This window comes from Acomys russatus, chromosome 1, assembly GCF_903995435.1.
Source record: "Acomys russatus chromosome 1, mAcoRus1.1, whole genome shotgun sequence".
In the NCBI taxonomy this organism is placed as follows: Eukaryota; Metazoa; Chordata; class Mammalia; order Rodentia; family Muridae; genus Acomys; species Acomys russatus.
This window is the reverse complement of record NC_067137.1, coordinates 49,361,845-49,379,905: the sequence shown is the minus strand read 5'-3', so window position 1 is coordinate 49,379,905 and position 18,061 is coordinate 49,361,845. Positions and strand designations below refer to the sequence as shown.

The 18,061-nt window shown below is 42.9% G+C and overlaps 1 protein-coding gene and 1 pseudogene across 1 annotated transcript in view; both read right to left on the bottom strand.

Moving 5' to 3' along the window:
- The window catches only part of Ankmy2 (ankyrin repeat and MYND domain containing 2), a 37,067-nt gene extending 19,122 nt beyond the window's left edge, over positions 1-17,945 (bottom strand). Inside the window, exons 1-3 of the mRNA XM_051145017.1 lie at positions 17,668-17,945; positions 10,391-10,455; positions 3,879-4,017 (exon numbers count right to left, since the gene is read on the bottom strand). Coding sequence (XP_051000974.1) covers positions 3,879-4,017; positions 10,391-10,455; positions 17,668-17,734 — 271 coding nt within the window. The 5' untranslated portion in view covers positions 17,735-17,945. The remainder of the gene's footprint in view (positions 1-3,878; positions 4,018-10,390; positions 10,456-17,667) is intronic.
- On the bottom strand, positions 2,190-3,213 carry LOC127195277 (non-POU domain-containing octamer-binding protein-like; annotated as a pseudogene).
- Positions 17,946-18,061: the final 116 nt, after the last annotated feature.

Sequence of the window (18,061 nt, the reverse complement as noted above, 5' to 3'; positions counted from 1 at the left end):
CTAACTTGAGGCCCACACCAAAAGGAACCCATGCCTGACACTGCCTGCATGCCTAGGAAGCTGGGTAGCCCAGAGGCCTAGGATAGAAACAGACATAGCTGGCCGAAAAAGAAGAGTCAATGAAATGCTTGCTAATAAATGATGTTCTGCTCTACTCATAGATCTGTGCCTAGCCCAGTCATCATCAGAAAGGCTTCCTCCGGCAGCCGATGGGAGCAGATGCAGAGATTCACAGCCAAGCCTTAGGCGGAGCTCAAGGAATCCTGCTGAGGAAGGGAAGGAAGGCTTGTGGGAGCCAGTGGAGTCGAGGACACTAGGAGAACTCGGCCCACAGAATCAACTAAGCAGGCCTCATAGGGGCTCAGAAACTGACGTGACAATAAAGGAGCCTGCAGAGGCCATGCTAGGTCCTCTATAAATATGTTGTGGTTGTTTATCTTGGGTTCTTATGGGACAATGAGACTGGGGGCTTCTCTGACTTTTTCCCCTGATCTTGGGATCCATCTCCTCCCACTGGATTGCCTCATTCGGCCTTGATATGAGTTTGTGCCTGGTCTTACTGTGTCTTTTACACCGTGTTCAGTAGGAAGAAGAGTGGATCTGAGGATGCGAGGGGGGAGAGGAGTGAAAGGAGAAACAATGGTCAGGATGTACTGTATGAGAGGAGGAAAAACAAATCTATATAATTACATTACAATGTCCTCTTGGCTTGTAAGGAGTTTTACTATTATTATTATTATTTGTGTGTGTGTGTGCGCGCGCGCATTTGCTGCCATGTGTTCATGTGTCCATGGAAGTCAAAGGACTTTTGATCCCCTGGAACTGGAGTTACCGGCAGTTGTGAGTCACCTGATGTCGGTGCCGGGAGCTGAACCCCAGTCCTCTGTAAGAGTATAGGCATTTTTTTTCTTCCTTTTTTGAAGTGGGGAGCTCTAAATGTCCTTTAAGAAGGTAATGCTGCATTACTGCTCCATTCCTCTGGAAAATTTAAAACTGAAGGTATCAGGAATAAACCACTGTCTAGCAATTAAAAAAATGCACAGCATGACTACTCAAGATAGGCGCGGCTAAGGGCTACAGCCACCCTGGGCCCAAGACTGCACCAGGCCAATCAAGAGAAGTTGATGTCATAGACACAAATGGTCATCCATGGAGGCAAGTTAACACAGATATTTTTAAAGATATGCTGAAATGAAAATCTCTAAGAGGAAATGTATTCCTTAGGACATGAAGGGGTCACATATGAGATATAACAGAACCGTGTGTATGCTGTAACCTCTGTGGACAATAATGTAAATTCTCACCTGGGAGTGAATGGAGGAATTGAGCTAGGTCATTGGAGGATGTTTAGGTATTGTGGTATATATGGCGGTGCCTCGGGGTTGAGGAGACTAAAGATGAAAATGTAATTAAAACATGATGGACAACGGAAAAAGAAACAAGCAACCAAAGCCTCCAAATCAGGAAAGATTGAGATGAATGGAGCTCTGAGTCCACTTTGCTGCGTTCTCCAGGTCACTTCAGGACTGCACCAGACAAATTGATAAAACACTATACCACAGACTTTTATTTGTTGATACCACCCCTCCCGTGCCCTCTGCCTCCAAGAATACTCCCTAAAGTAGTACAGGCAGGGAAGACCTGTCTATTAGGAAGAACCTCTCACAGTTTTCCAGGTCGAATTCTGGCTAGTCCAAAAGCGGCCCTTCTTTTAAGGGTTGCAGGAAACGTGTGACACCGCAACTTTAGCTAATTCAGCTCCAAGAGCCGGATGGTTAAATGTAAGAAGAGTTATATCAATTGCTCCAATTCCTTCCACTGTAGCAGCTTGGCCAAACACATTGCTGGTGGGGTCAATCCCAGGGTTCCATCTGGCATCATCGCCGCAGATCCTGGAGGGGCGAGGGTACCAGCTGCCACCGGAGCAGGGGAAATGGCGCCTCTATCGTTTATGCCCATAGCATCTCCCATAGGCATTTGGCCCAACCATAAATCTTTTGTTCTCTCGCACCAGGTAAGGTTCCCTTAAATCCTTCCCACTGCCTCTTCTTCACAGCGCCTGTGCTCCTCCTGCTGCCCGGTTCTGAATGGCTTGGCTAGGCAGCTCCTCTATTCTCTTCTGTATGGCTCCTCAAATCCTGCCTCTTTAGCATAAGCCAGTGTTTGTGACTTGCTGCTTCTCACAAGCCTCATAGACTGGTCTGGTCCTCTTGATCTTCCTGTTGTTTCTCCATCTCAGGAAGCACTTTCCAGGAGCATGGCATACTCATACTCAGGTCCAGGCTGGGCACATCTGGGCGGCTGCCCTTGCTCCATGTGAAACTGCTGGGGATGAGAGATGGGCGTTGTTCCTTTTCTTTTTATAACCAGCTTCTTTGGAGGTCCCTCTTCATCATGTCCATTGCCCCCACAGTGACAGGCCGAGGAAATGCTAGCAAAAAAGAGCCTCTATTGCCATGCCTGTGAGTTCAAGGCCAGCCTGGTCTACAAAGCAAGTCCAGGACAGCCAAGGCTACACAGTCTCGAAAAACCAAACCAAACCAAACAAAACAAAACAGAGCCTCTACTGCATCTGTCCAGAGCTTTCCGACAGCTGACTTCCCTGGGAACTCAATAATGCCTTTCCCCGAGGGCCTTCCTCAGTCATCAACAACGACCACCTCCTAGCCAAACACAGAAATGGCTTCTTCCCATGATTCTTTGGAATGTGTTGAGGAAGACTGCGGGCTGTAAGGGATGTACTGTGACAGACAAAGCACACGTGCAGCTGCTTTCCACAGAGTGGCATACTGTCCGGGTCCTCTGTGGCAATTTCCACTAAAGATCAAGATTCCGAATGGGTAAAGCCAAAGCCTTTATCTTTATGAAGGAAAACTTGGTCTGCTTTCCGGTATTTTTCAGAAAGTTTCCTCATTTCCTCCTCAGTGAGGTTGGGGTAAGACTGCCCACAAAGAGAAGGCTATGCCAGGTGAGGTTCTCTCCAGGCTTCTTAAAATTCTTCAACTTGATAATCAAGCCTTCATTCTGGCTCAGCTGGCCTGGTGTCCATTTGCAGGTATTGGTGAGAGTGGCTGCTGCTGCTGTTGCTGCTGGTTGTAATGGTGGTGATGCTTTCTTGGGGTATGGTTCTGCTTCTCCAAGTTAAAGGTTTTCTTGCTTTGCATTTTTTATCCTTTTGCTCACAGTTCTATGCTCAGAGTAACATCAACATTGTACCGCCTCCACTATCCCTAGGAGGCTTTTGGTTTTTGTTATTTTGGTTTTTTGTTTTTGTTTTTGTTTTTGACTGTGTAGCCTTGGCTGTCCTGGACTCGCTTTGTAGACCAGATTGTCCTTGAACTCACAAAGCTCTGCCTGCCTCTGTCTTCCTGAGTTCTGGGATTATAGGTGTGGGCCACCCCGCTTCCCACCCCGGGCTTGTAGAAGTCTTTAGCTGCTAAGCTATTTCTCCAGCCCCTGATGTCTTTATTATTCATGGGTTCTTTATTGTATACAGTACTTAGAAATGCTTTTGTGCCCCACAATTATAATTTATTAGTGCTTTTGAAATCAGAGCTTATTATATTACATCTCTGTTTTGTTTTATGTTTTTTTGGAGACAGGGTTTCTCTGTGTAGCCCTGGCTATCCTGGAACTCCTTCTGTACACCAGGCTGGCCTTGAACTGAGATCTGCCTGCCTCTGCCTCCCAAGTGCTAAGATTAAAGGTGTGTGCTACCATCACCTGGCTGCATTATAGCTTATCAAAAGTCAATTCTCACCACTCTTTTCTATTTAACTTCTAAAATGTACTAAAATAAAATATGTGTTGAATTTAAAATATATGTGCATTTAGATTGTGTGGGTAATAAACACAGATAGAGAAATACTAAAACCTACCAGAAAGTGCAGCGAACATGAGGGCTGTATACCCATGCTCATGCTGGTGGCAATTGACATCAGCTCCGTGTCGCAGAAGTAATCTGCACATGTCAAGTTTTCCTTTGTATGCTGCGTGCATTAACGGAGTCATTCCATTCTTTAAAGGGAAGGGAAAATATGTTAACTATGCACATTTCCATTTTCATAACTTACAAACACAAACATAAGTTAATAAAATCATATTTAAAATCTATAAAGAATATTCATTTCCTCCTTACATCTTACCTCAACTTTTGAGGGAAAAAAGTCATAATTTTTTTTAACAGATTAGCAAACAGAAAAGATATGCTCAGTCTCATAGAGCAGCAAACAAGTAGAGCTAAAATCAGAACCCAGACTGTATAACATACTCATCTCCCCAACACACGTATCTCCTTAAGACACAAATGAACAAACATGTATGCACACACAAAAACATCCCAAAGACCAGAGGCTAATGTGTGAGGATCACAAAATCAAGGCCTGCCTGAGCTGGGTAACTTAGTGAGACCTGCTCTCAAAATTTCCACATGAATTACCCATCTAGGCAAACGTGGTAGAGTACTTGCCTAACATATGCAAGGCTCTAGGTTCAACTTAGGTTTGCTGTACCAAACCAACCAAGCAAACAAACAAAACAAAACAAAACAACAACAAAACAAAAACAAAAAAAAAAAAAAAAAAAAAAAAAGAAAGAAAAAAAAAAAAAAAAAAAGAAAAAAAAAAAAAAAGAAAAAAAAAAAGAAAAAGAAAAAAGAAATAAAAGAAAAAGAAAAAGAAAAAAGAAAAAAGAAAGAAAAAGAAACCTGAAACAAACACAACACTTACCAAAAGGAAAGATGAGTAAAATACAGTGTATTCGTGATAGGTAATTATAACGGTATTTGGAAAGTGATTTGGAGATACTGGGTTGGCTCGATGGGTAAGAGTGTGTGCCACCATGTCTGGACCTGACTTTGAGCACCAGGACCCACTTGGTAGAAGAGAACCCATTTCAAAAAGCTGTTCTGGAGCATATGTGCTCCGCACAAGCAGATACACACACAAACAAAACAAATAAAGCTGAATATTGTTTTAAAAAATTTTTAGAGGGGATAGAAAGATGGCTTATTGCTTGCTGCTCTTCCAGAGGACCTGGGTACAGTTCCCAGTGTGTACATCAAATGGCTCAAAACTACTGTGACTCTAGATCCATGAGATCTGATGCCCTCTTCAGGCCTCTGTACACAGACACACACAGACACACTGACACACACACACACAAATAAAACTAAACTTAAAAAATTTTAATGAATTCATTTATGTTTAGTGAATGGGAAATTTTCTGACTAATGCCAATGAGAAAAACCAGGTACAGCCTATACTTACTGCTGTGGCATCATATCTTAATGCAAAGGTCCCCAAATCTCACACGTGTTTAAGTACACTGTGATTTGATTAGATATTTGACTAGATGTGATTGCAAACATATTTGGCAATATTTGAACTAGACTGAATTGATTGGCCTCCATTTGCTTGTATCTATCTAATGAAATATCATATAATGTAATGTCTCATTTGTGACTCCTTCATGTCCTAAGGAAAACATTTTTCTCTTAGAGATTGTCATTTTAGTATATCTTAAAAACAAAAAACAATAACAAAAAACCATTGTGTTAGCTTGCCTCCATCTTTTTCTTGGATGAGGACTACCCAAGACTAGGTGATCTTTTGTGTCTATGACGTCAGCTTTTCTTGATTGGCCTGGTGCAGTCTTGGGCACAGGGTTGCTGTGTTGAAGGTCTGACTGTAGCCCTTAACTTTGCCTGTCTTGAGTGTATACAGTGTGCATTTTTTTATTGCTAGACTATGTTTGATTTGTTCCTGATACCTTCGATTTAAAATTTATAATTAGTGGCAGCTGCTTTGGCCTGGAGGGCTCCTGCCTACGCAGGCTCGTGACGCGGGGGCTGGGACGGGGCTCGGAGGACCGAGCTGGCGCTGCTGCTGCTGCTGTCTGAGCGTCTTCTGCGTCTTTGGTTTAATTTATTTTTGGAAATAAAGTTCAATATTAAAAAGAAAAAGCACACATTATTGGAAGCCATTTCTACTAATCCGTTACATTTTAACTTATGATTTGATTTGAATACTGTCATGGGAGGAGCTGTGAGTGCTGGGGAAGATAATGATGACTTAATTGATAACCTTAAAGAAGCTCAGTACATCCGAACTGAAAGAGTAGAGCAAGCCTTCAGAGCCATTGACCGCGGAGATTACTATCTGGAAGGCTACAGAGACAATGCTTACAAAGACTTAGCCTGGAAGCACGGGAACATACACTTGTCAGCACCTTGCATTTATTCTGAAGTTATGGAAGCTTTGAAACTTCAACCAGGATTATCTTTTCTTAACCTGGGAAGTGGAACCGGATATTTAAGTACAATGGTGAGCTTAATTTTAGGTAATTTTATTTTTGTAAATTTCCATTTATAAAGTGAGCTGAGTTTGCATGGCTAAAAAAAAAAAAAAAATTTATAATTAGTAAGATGTATAACTCCACAGCTTTTTAAGTACCATTCTCCAAAGGTATAGGTTAAAATAAAATTTAAAGATTAAACAAAGCTTCAATTTTCAGTAAAAATATATGAGGTAGTGTACCTAATTATTTTGTCTTAATTTTTTTTTTCTTTTAATCATAATGGTTGTGTGCCTTTAATCCCAGCAGAGGCAGAGAAATCTCTATATGAGTTCCAGACCAGCCAGGATTACACAGTGAGATCCTAACTCAAAAAACAAACAAACAAAACAAAAAAATTAAAAAGTAAAAATATTTCTTTCCATTAATAAAATTGTAATATGATTTTAAGAGGTGTGTGGCTTCAGCTTAGGAATGAGGTGGGTACTAATATGGTTCAGCTGATGATCATGAATATTACGGCCCTGAGGAAACATAGTTCATTTGTTGTTTTGAACATCCATTCCTGAGATGTCTTTAAGCAAGCCATTAGCTCCGAAGGTAATTTTGGCTTTTTGTCAATAGTGTTGGTGTTTCTTGGCTTGCACTCAACAGCATAGGTTCTGAGGGGCTGTTGCCCTTTTCCTCCTGTGTCCCCTTAAAGTGTCCTGTCCTTCTATCTTGCCTTAAAACCACCATCTTAGAGGGAAGCTGACAATAGAATTGGATGCTGGGACTTCTCGGACACTTGTATAAGAGGTCACTCGGTTGGAGCAATCAGTGCTTCCTGGGACAAGGAACAAGAAAGTAAAGAGATGGCACAGTATTAAGACTCCCTTAGTTGGGTGTTGATATAGTGAATACTGTCCTGGCTTTAATGTCCAGTACCAAAACAACAGCTACAACAGTAACAACAACATGTACATATGTGTGCATGTGCACGCTGATATGGATACAGGTCACGAAACTAGACAAGGAGCCATGAGAGAGGGGAGGTCCCTACAAAAGGGACCAAGGAAAGAGGAGGTGATGAAACCTGTGACCTGCAAGTGAAAAAAGAATAATGGGAGTAGAAGCAGGAAGAGAGGGGAAGAGATGGGGTAAGGGCATCAGCAGAAACAAAGGCTGTTTGGAAATGTCAGAAGGGAGTGCTTTGTCTGCTAACTAAGAAAACATACAACAACGACCCCCACCACCCTTTTTTTTAATTTGGTTTTTTGAGGCAGCATTTCTATGTGTTAGCCCTGGCTGTTCTGGATTTACTTTGTAGACCAGGCTGGCCTCAAACTCATAGCAATCTACCCACTTCTGCCTCCCCAGAGCTGGGATTAAAGGCGTGTACCACCACACTCAGCCACAGTGGTGCATGCCTTTAATCCCAGCACCTGGGGAGGCAGAGGTGGGTGGATCACTGTGAGTTCAAGGCCCAGCCTGGTCTACAAAGTGAGTCCAGAACAGCCGAGGCTATGCAGAGAAGCCCTGTCTCGAAAAACCAAAATAAATAAATAAATATTGGATTTTAGTGCAAAAATCAAGGAAAGGTTGTTTCCCCAAAAACAAGGAGTTCTCTTGACTCCCTCACCTACTCTGAGGTGTCTGGGCCAGCTGTCTGTCATGACCACGTGTGATGTGTGCTTTGTTGCTATCACTATCTCAGGCTATTAGAATCTATGAAAAGTTAGACTAGCTCTTAAAACCTCTGGCTATCATTTCTGCTTTCTTATTTCTTAGTTCCACTTTGCATTACCCAAATGTGGAACAATGCAAAAGGGGAATTATAAATTCCCAGTGCAATGGTTACTATGAATTATGTTGGTTCTAATGCTACACTTTATGAGTGTAACCTGAAGGAACCTGAAGGAACAGTAACATACTTTTATGTGCTGAGATAAAAGCTTCTACACTAGCTTTTCTAGCTGTTTTCACAGTATGTCAAGTGTAAAACAACAACAACAAAAACAAAACAAAACAAAGGAGACCTCAAATACCTCAAAACAAAATGTTCAAAATAAAATCCTAAGCCAAATTTAAAAGGCTACCTTCCAGTTACAGATATGAAATGACTTGTCACTGTGGAGGAAACCAATGTTGAACAGCCATCTCTGCTGGTTAGGACAGTGGTGAGTCCATTTCAACTGCCATCATGTAAGTGTGGAGGAAGCTAAAACCCACTGTGCTTCCAGTGCTCTGCCCAGGTGGGAGTGTCCTGGGGATTACCCATGCGTGTACTGGTGATTTTAAAATCTTCTTTGGAGCTCCGTCTGTTTGGATACTTTGCTCATGTTCTCCCACCGGCGTATATGTCCTTTCTTAAGTTCGGTACGAGTCCCTCCTCGGGGCCCATTTGTGAGGCTCTCCTCACTTCCCTGGGCTATGACTCTATGCTCTGAAACACAAGAGCTTTCAACCACACAGATTTCCAATTTCCTATTCTCTATCTTGTACCCAAATGCCTTATCTCACGTTTTTTACTCACTTTCATTTTCCTAAGTTATCTTTTCTATTTCTTTCTGCATATTTTATATATAATTTCATGATTTGAAAGCTTACCATACCACAAAGATTAAAAATATGACAGTACCTACAAAATGGCCTCTGATCACTGCTTTGGCCACTTCATACAGTTTTTATTAAACAGCATATTTTGGTAATTGTATTTCTAATTCTAAACATTTCTACTTTATTTTTGAATTTAAGAATTATTGAATCAAAAAACTTTCCAAGAGAGGCATTTTTTTTTAGGTCAATTATCTTTTATTTTCAAATCTAACACATTGCATTTGGTAAATTTGTTTAATGTCATATAAAATTTATTTTTTAAAAATAGTATAACATATATAACCTATTAGCATATACAAGATCATATTTCCACATTTTGTAAAAAATGATGGAGGCTGAGTGTGGTGGCACATACCTTTAATCATAGTACTTGGGAGGCAGAGGCAGGTGGATTTTCATGAATTAGAGGCCAGCCTGGTGTACATAGGTGTTTCCTGCCAGCCAGTGATGCATAGTAACACCTGTCTCAAACAAACAAATAAACAAACAAACAAACAACTTGGAAAAAGAAGACAAATGAAAAAATTTATTGGAGTCAGATACCTTTAATTGCATAACTGTGTCCCAGAGCTTGGGAAGCCAAGACAGGAGGACCAACAGCCCAAATGGTAGCCTGGTCTATATAGTATTAAGACCTTATATCAAGGGGCTGGAGAGATGGCTCAGAGGTTAAGAGCATCAGCTGCTCTTCCAAAGGTGCTGAGTTCAATTCCCAGCAACCACATGGTGGCTCACAACCATCTATAGTGAGATCTGATGCCCTCTTTTGGCCTGCAGGTGTACATGTAGGCAAAACATTGTATATATAAATAAATAAATCTTAAAAAAAAAAAAAGACCCTATCTCAAAAATAACAATAAAATATTTTTTAAATCAAAAAAAGAAAAAGAAAAGAAGGAGGAAAGGAAGGAAAGAAGAAAGAGAGAAAGAAAGAAAAGAAGGAAGGAAGGAAGGAAGGAAGAGGGCAGGGGGAAGGGAAAGAGAGGAAGGTTACAATTTGGTCTTAATTTGCACTTATTTGATCGCAAATTTTCATTGTCTCTAATTTTGGTTTAAGTAGTACAACCCGAATATAACAAATGCTATAAAATAACTTCTACTGAGAAAAACTGCATTATACATTTTGGGATGTGTGTGTGTGCGGTGTGTACATGTTTGTATGTGTGAGGTACGCTTGCCTATGTGGAAGCCAGAACTTGATGGCAAGTACCTTACCCTATTGCTCTTTACCTTATTTTTTTAAACAGTGTCTCTCACTGACCCTGGAGCTAGACTGGCTGCCAGTCAGTGGGCTCCAGGCATTCTCCTGTCTCTACCACTCCCACCTTAACCAGTGCTGGGATTACATGTCTGTACATCATGCCTGGTTTTCCCATGGGCACTGCCAGTCTGACTCAGATCCTTAGACTTGCGTGGCAAGCATTTAACCTACTGAGTCATGTCCCGGATGCCAATGTTATTCACTCTCTCAGGAAGAGAACTACTGTGTTAACTTTACCTCATCCAAGCAGTTGACATGAACATTCTTACTAGACAGCAGTGTCCCAGCTTCTTGCACGGTACCTTTAAAAAAGAGAGAGACAGTGGTGACATGTAGGGTCATGTATCACTAGAAAAGGGGAAAGGTCTAATGGGAAGGCAATAAATGTTAAAGGGCTGTTTGTAACACTAAGACTGGATGGGCTGGGTGCTAAGACATAAAGCTCCTAGTCACTAGCATTCCTGCAGAGAAGGTTTTATACAAACTGACATAATTCCACAGACCTTACATTATATTACCTTGGCCCTATTTGCCTTTTTGGCAGCCACACTATACCCACTCGGCATAGGAGTTAATGCTGAAACAAATCCTGAATACGATCGATCTAATCCAAGTCATCATCCAGAGCTTACAATCCCATATGTGTAATGCTTGGAATTCAAGATGCGGTCAGTTTGTCATTTGTCAGCCCTGGGTCAAGTAAACGATGGCATGTTTCTTATAGAATGGATTGGAAAGCGATGGGTGAGGCATACCGACAAAGTACCCTTGCTATGGAAAAGTGCTCTCTGGTCAGTATTCAGCCTCCCAAGCTAGAAGGAATCACATTAAAATTGAAAACTCAGTCCTCTGAAAATTTGGAAATTCGCTGTAATTGGGTCAGAACGATCAGGTTTTTCCAGTTTTGTGCGCAACAGGACAGAACGTGGCTGCAGAAGAGAATGTCACTATTATCGTCATTAATCACCACAGCCACATGTTCTGCCAAATAATTTCTGGCTTGACTGGGAAGAGAACAATGAAAGGGAATGTCCTCGGAGTGCGAGGAAATGATCATCCACCTCTCCACTAAAAGGCAACAGTAAAGAGGGGTTTGTTACGCCCCAAGCTGAGTAAGGGGGAAAGTGGAGTGCAGACTAAAGACCAGCCTGCTGCTCCTTTCCCTGTTTGGTTTGTAAACACGGTCTCCTGGGGGCTTCTCACCACTCCAGGAGAAGCAGCGATGCCACTGGGTGTGTTGCGAAAATGTCAACAGAATGATCTACATGCCCCTGGACCTTGACGGCAGCTATTTTCTAAAAATACTGTGGTTTTCTTTTCTTTTTTCATCTGGCACTGAACTCTGACAGGGCAGTTGGTATCATCAGCTGAGTGGTTAAGGAAAAGGGGGAATTTGCAGCAGCACATGTCAGCCAGTCTGGCCTAGCTGGTGAGCTCCAGGCACATGATAAACCCTAACTCAAAGGAGGTAGACAATGTTCCCGATAATGACACCTAAGGCTGTCCTCTGACCTCCACCCAAGTGAACACACACCCATACCTACTCATGTGCACACACAGAAGGGAGTGTGTGCTACGTAAGCTACTTTTACTTTTGACTTCAGCCATACCTGTGGCTTCTCATCAGAGACTTTCTCATTTGTGGTTGTTGTTGTTGTTTGGTTTTTGTTTATTTGGTTTAGTGTTGGTCTTGGTTTTTGAGACAGGGTTTCTCTGTGTAGCGTTGGGCGTCCTGGAGTCCAGGCTGGCCTCGAACTCACAGCAGTCTGCCTGCCTCTGCCGCCCGAGTGCTGGGATTACAATCAGCATCAAGAAGATTGAGGGGGAAAAAAATGCCTTCACCCCATTTGCACTTAGGGAAGATGCTTCAGTTGAGTCACATTCTCCACGGAGACCTCATGGAAGTCATTTTCTTTCTGCCCAGAAGATGTTTATGGAGTAAAAGGGAAAACTACAAGGATTGTGGGCAGATCAAAGCCTGCCACATGTTAAGGACAGGATGGAGATTACAATCATAAACATTTGAATTGCATTAGAGAACTATAAAATGTTTGCCCAGTGACCAACAGCGTGAAAAGAAGATACTAGGCATGCTGTAAAGCAAAGGGTGGGGGATGTTTTCTCCTGCTAAACTCTCAGTAGGCTCAATACTTTATCTATGACACCAGAAGTACAGACATTCCTCCTGCCCCTGCCAACACACACACACACACACACACACACACACACAGATACACAGACCAAGTAATTCTCCAGCAGATATCAATGAGATGTCTTCCTCAGGTCTGACAACTCAGAGGACTCAAGGAAACACTTAACTCACATTTACCTATTCATTATAAAAGGTATAGATCAGTGGCTCTTAACCTGTAGGTCATGATCCCTTCAGAGGTCAAATGACCCTTTCACAGAGGTCACTTATCAGATGTCCTGCATATGAGATATTTACATTATGATTCATGACACTAGCAAAGTTACAGTTATGAATAGCAACAAAAATAGTTTTATGGTGGGGCTCACCACAACATGAGGACCTCTATTAAAGGATCACAGCGTTAGGAAGGTGGAGGATCACTGGTATAGATAAACAAGGCAATGCTATATGGGTGAGGCATCCTACCTTCCAGCAATCTGAACACTTTCTCAACCTGCTATTTCAGAAATTTTTTGTAGGCTTTGACACATAGATATGATCAGCTATTAGCTCAGTCTTCTGCTTTTCTCCCTTCCAGGAAGCTTATGGGAGCAAGGTGAAGCTTAATGTTCCAAGCTTGTAACTGTGGCTTGGTCTTTCCAATGACCAGCCCATACTGTAAAGCTATCTAGGAGCCTGCCAAACTGCAACTAATAAATAGAGACATGCCTGTCACCTAGGACAAGCCAAGGGTTAAGAACTCTGCTCCCAGCAGGTCAAACACCAAGTATTGGAATAAAAGATACACCAGCACTCCTGAGCTTAGATGTATGAGGGCTTTAAGAGCTGGTGTCAGGAAACAAGGACCAAGAGAAAATACACACTATATCCCAGCCACAGAGACACATCCATGCATACAAACAGGTCACACAATCTGTTAACCTCAGCCTTTTGAGATGCACGAACCTGGATGAAAAAGATATCTGAAAGAGTTCATGCTTCTGCAGAGAGAAAGCAGATAAGTGAGCTATCCTGAGGGGGAAAATATTCGTAATATGACTTTTCATTTGGTGTTCCCAATCTAATGATGCCAAAAGGAAACTATGGGACAAGCCAAATAACACATAGGTGTAAAGCACGTGCCTTATACAGGATTTAGACTTCCACTTATTCATTACTGTCCAGAGCAGACTCTCAAATGACATTTTGCAATTGCGGTTTTTTTGTTTGTTTGTCTGTTTTGTTTTGTTTCCGAGATGGTTTCTCTGTGTAGCCTGCAATTGCATTTTTTAAAAGCGGTCTTATTAGGGGAAAAGAATGTGTTTTATCACATTTATCAAACTCTTACAGTAGGAGAGGCAACCCTGTGAGATATACCTGGATTGGACCGGATCAGCCTTCTTTACAGACAAAAATTAATGGAGCTAAACTATGGAAAATGAGTGATGATTTGAGAGTTATGCCAAATGGGTCAAACCAAAGAAAATAGAGCCCAGTTTTTCTCACTGGAGTGGGACTGATCAATTTCATCTAGGCACACCAGCACTGGTAAACAAGTGATATAAACAGTGATGTTCTCATTCTCGCCCCCTTCTGCCACCTATGACATGTCTGAGGCTACTACTGTGAAAATTTATAAAACACACCAAGTCCTGACGTTCCTTAACAATAAACAAAAGTCCCAGAGAATTCCAAGGAAGACTGGGTGCCAGCCTTAATATACACACACTGGAAGCCTTTGGTACATATTGCATGCTCTTTTATTTTTCAATTCTATTTTATGTGTATGAATTCTTTTTGTTTGCATGTAGGTCTGTGTGTCACATGCTTGCCTAGTGCCCAGAGGCCATAAGAAAGCATCAAATGACCTGGGCCTGGAGTTTGAGATGATTGTGAACCACCATGTGGGTGCTGGGAATAAACTTGGGTTTCTGAAGAGTGACCAGTGTTGTTAACTGCTGAGCCATCTCTCCAGCCCCAAGATGCTCTGTAATGGAAGTTGCTTTGTTTTAATAGAGTTATGTTAATATAAAAATGTTTTTGTTTTAATCCCCAGTGTGGGATATGGGACTCCCTTAGTTTATCCACTGCTGGTAATAGCCTCGTGCAGTTTGTAGAGGGGCATGGTCTTTGCCAGCTGCAGTTAGTTTAATTCTGAGAACTCTGGGAGAGTATAAATATGAGAGTCCAGAGAGAGGAAGGGGCTTCAAGAGAAAGAAGGCTGCTTGTTCATCCTGCTGCATTTGCTGTTTCCTGTTGTTAGACTGCTAGATATCCTGACAACTGAGATTGGTATTTTCCCAAAGAGCCTGATGACCCTAACCAGCCAGAACTAAGTCTGAAGAGGTCTATGTCCTTTTTCCCTTCTAACTTTCTTTCTCTCCTAACTAGAGTTGGGGGATTGGAAGGGAGGTAGAGGCATTAAGGAACCCCAAATAAAATAGAGTTTAAAAACTAGCACCTATAATGCTCTTCTTATTTACATTCAGAGCAATTATCATTCTTCTGAGGTAGTAGGGATGGAACTAAAGTCCTAGTTAACACATGTGGGGTAAGAGCTCTACCACAGAACCATGTTCTGGGTGTGTATAGATTTGAGTAGCTATTTAGTAGACCTCAAAAAATATTTATTTATGTGCATGAGCATTTTGCCTATATGTGTGTATGTGTACCACAAATCCACCTGACATCTGTGCAAAGCAGAAGATGGCATTGGATCCCCTGGAACTGGAGTTACAGATGTATGTGAGCCAGCTTGTGAGTGCTGGGAACTGAACCCAGGTCTACAAGATCAATAAGTCCTCTTAACCACTAATCCATCACCCCAGACCTCCAAAATGGATGCTTGAACATTTAAAATATGAATTGGGTTGGTGGTTGCTATAATGCGTATGTATAAATAAAATTATATACAAATGTATCAAGCACTATATAATGTATGTGGAGGGGGTGTGCACATGCCATAGCACATATATGGAAGTCAGGGGACGACTTCATGGAGACAGTTCTCCATCCATCTTCATGTCAGTTCTAGGGACCAAACTCAAGCTGTCTAGTTTGCTCAGAAAGGCCCTTACACACTAAGCCATTGTTTGGCCCACAAGTGCCTTAACATTAAAAGAAAAATATAGAATATAAAATGCTATTATCAGCTATAAGACAGTCTACTAGTACAAACTGTTTTTGCAGAGGGCTGGGGTTCAGTTCCCAGAACCATGGCACCCACAACTGGTGCCTCACAACCACCTATAACTTCAGCTCCAGGGGATCTGATACTCTCTAGCCTCCAAGAGAACCTACACTTTCCAACACAAACAAACACACACATAAAATGTTTTAAAAATCATTTTTAAAAATTAAGACACTTGTTCTACATCTACTATAACTTGTGTTTTAGAACAGCAGATTTCTTCACGGATTCTAAAAGTTCTTCCACTCCAGGTGTTGGCACAGACTTGCCTACAGGCAACATGCTGGAGGTATTTTCTCAGTTGAGGTTCCTCTTCCTAGATCTAGCCCAGACACATAGTAAATGGCCATTACATGGTGCATCATGCTATAATTCAGAAAACAAACAAACAAACAAACAAACAACACAAAACCTTAGCTCTCCTAGGTTAAACATCTGAGCGCATGCCATGTGTTCAGAATGGCATTCACGGTTGCCTTATCTTTTCCTATCTCCTCGTACTTTTCCTGAGAGCATTAACGGCTCAAAAACCTTAATATGACAAGAATGTATTACAAACTAAATCCACCTTGGTTCTTTATTCATTGGCTTGGGGAATTTAAGCCAGTGAAATCATTCGCCTATGTACTCGCAAACCTTGAGCATGTAGTGACTTAAGAAATAGAAATGATAAGCACACGTTCTGCTTGACACCTTAGAATAAATAAACTCTATGAGCATGCCCAAATCCATCCAAGAACGTATGCCTCTCCTTTCAGACACGTTATTTTCTCCAGCTGTGCACTGGTGTTCACTTTCAACTGAACACGTGACAGCTCTAGCCTGTTTAAAATCAGAATTCCCATCTCTGGTGGATTATGCGTTGATCTGTCCTCTCTTACTTTTGAGGTACAGTCTCAGCACGCAGCTGGGGTTCCTGTTCACTGAATTAAATGCCAGACCTACTAAAGGCAGGGGCACACTAACCTAGAGACAGCACGGAAAGCCAGAAGTCATCGACAACCATGCAGTTCGCAGAATGAGAACCCGCTCCAGAGCTCAGAGATTTTCTGCAAATATTATCCTGAGAATCTAGTCATGCCTAATTTAGAAGTGAGATCAGTTCCTAGTTGCCTGTTGAGTTTAAACCCTGTACTGTTTTCTCTTTTGATACTCTTTAGACATGTGGGCATTCCTTATTAGTAAGAATACATTATTAGTCTTCCTGTCTGTAGTTCTAGATTGAGTCTGGCTAAATAGAAGACTGTACCCAGGAACCCGGTATTACAATGTCTAGCTTCTCTGCCATTCGAGGGCAGATGTTTAATTCTTAAACTTAAAGCATCCACATTAGTCATGCCCTTAGGCCTGCATCCTCATCTCAGCAAAGTGTCAGTGACCTTATGTCACCTACCAGGTAACAGGATGCAGCCTGGAACCTCATCTGGGACAGCCACTCAGGGACTAGCGGGGAAACATGGCTTCTGGTTGGCTTCCTTCCTACGAGCTGCACAGCGGGGGAGGGACTTGAATCCACAAAGTGCAAGGGAAACACGAAGGAGCACAAAAAGACCACAGAGGTCTAATTCCTCGACTAAGGGCGGCAATGAGTGTCTAGATTATCTCCTCGCCTTACTGAGAAGGGTTCCTGCGCCGGCCGGGCTACAAGAAGCAAGCCAGAGGCCCTGGATGCAGAAAGCTCGAGGCGACACATACAGACGTAGTTCTGTGCCCTTATAAAGAACCCCTCTTGCTGAGAGCTCCCTCCACCCACAGCAGGGGCGGAGATCCGCAAGGGATACAGATCCTTCTGCCTCCGGAAGTCGAAAGGGCCCCTTAGACACCCGCCTAAGAGCCTAGAACTACCAGGCCACTGTGGTCTGGACTGACTGTGGTCAAAACATCCGAGAAGCTGGCAAGCATGCACACTCTGAGGCAAGTGCCCCAGGGCCACGCTTTACAGTCTGCAAGGGGTACTGACAGTCGGTCGATTTCCAAAAAGCAGATTTAAAGGTCTAAGCTCGGCAACCTAAATCTGATGGCCGCAACGCTTCTGCCTCCCATCTCCCCGCCCCTGCAATCGGTCCCCAGCAAGAGACAGAAAGGCTTTTTCCAGATTGCAAGTTGCCCAAGGTCCCCCGGGCGCCCCAGGCTCCTCAACGCCCCGCGGCCACTGTGTGCAGCACCCCGGTACCAGCCCTGCACCCGTACCTTTCCCGATCACCTCTAGCAGCTCCTTTTCTTCCTGGGTCAGCTCGCCTTTCTTTATGTGACCCATCGTTCCCGCCAGCTTGAAGCTTATTCTATTTCTTTGGGAAGGTTTGTAAAAATGAGAGACGTGTGTGCGTCGTGGAACTCCGCCACGGCCAGGCAACTCCAGGCCGGGGGGTAGCAGCTAAGAGAAGTGGCGCTCGCCAGGGTCTTGTGGCTTGAGGCTAGCGGGTGAGGCGAGCTCCGGCGAGCCGGGTGGGAGCTCTCCGCAAGTCCCGCCCCCGCGCTTCATTGGCAGGGTCGGGAGGAGGAGCTGCAAGCGGCAGCAAGAGACTCCAATTGGAGCAGCCCGTAAGGTCCAAACCAGAAGGAGAAATTTGCAGGGGGGGGGGGG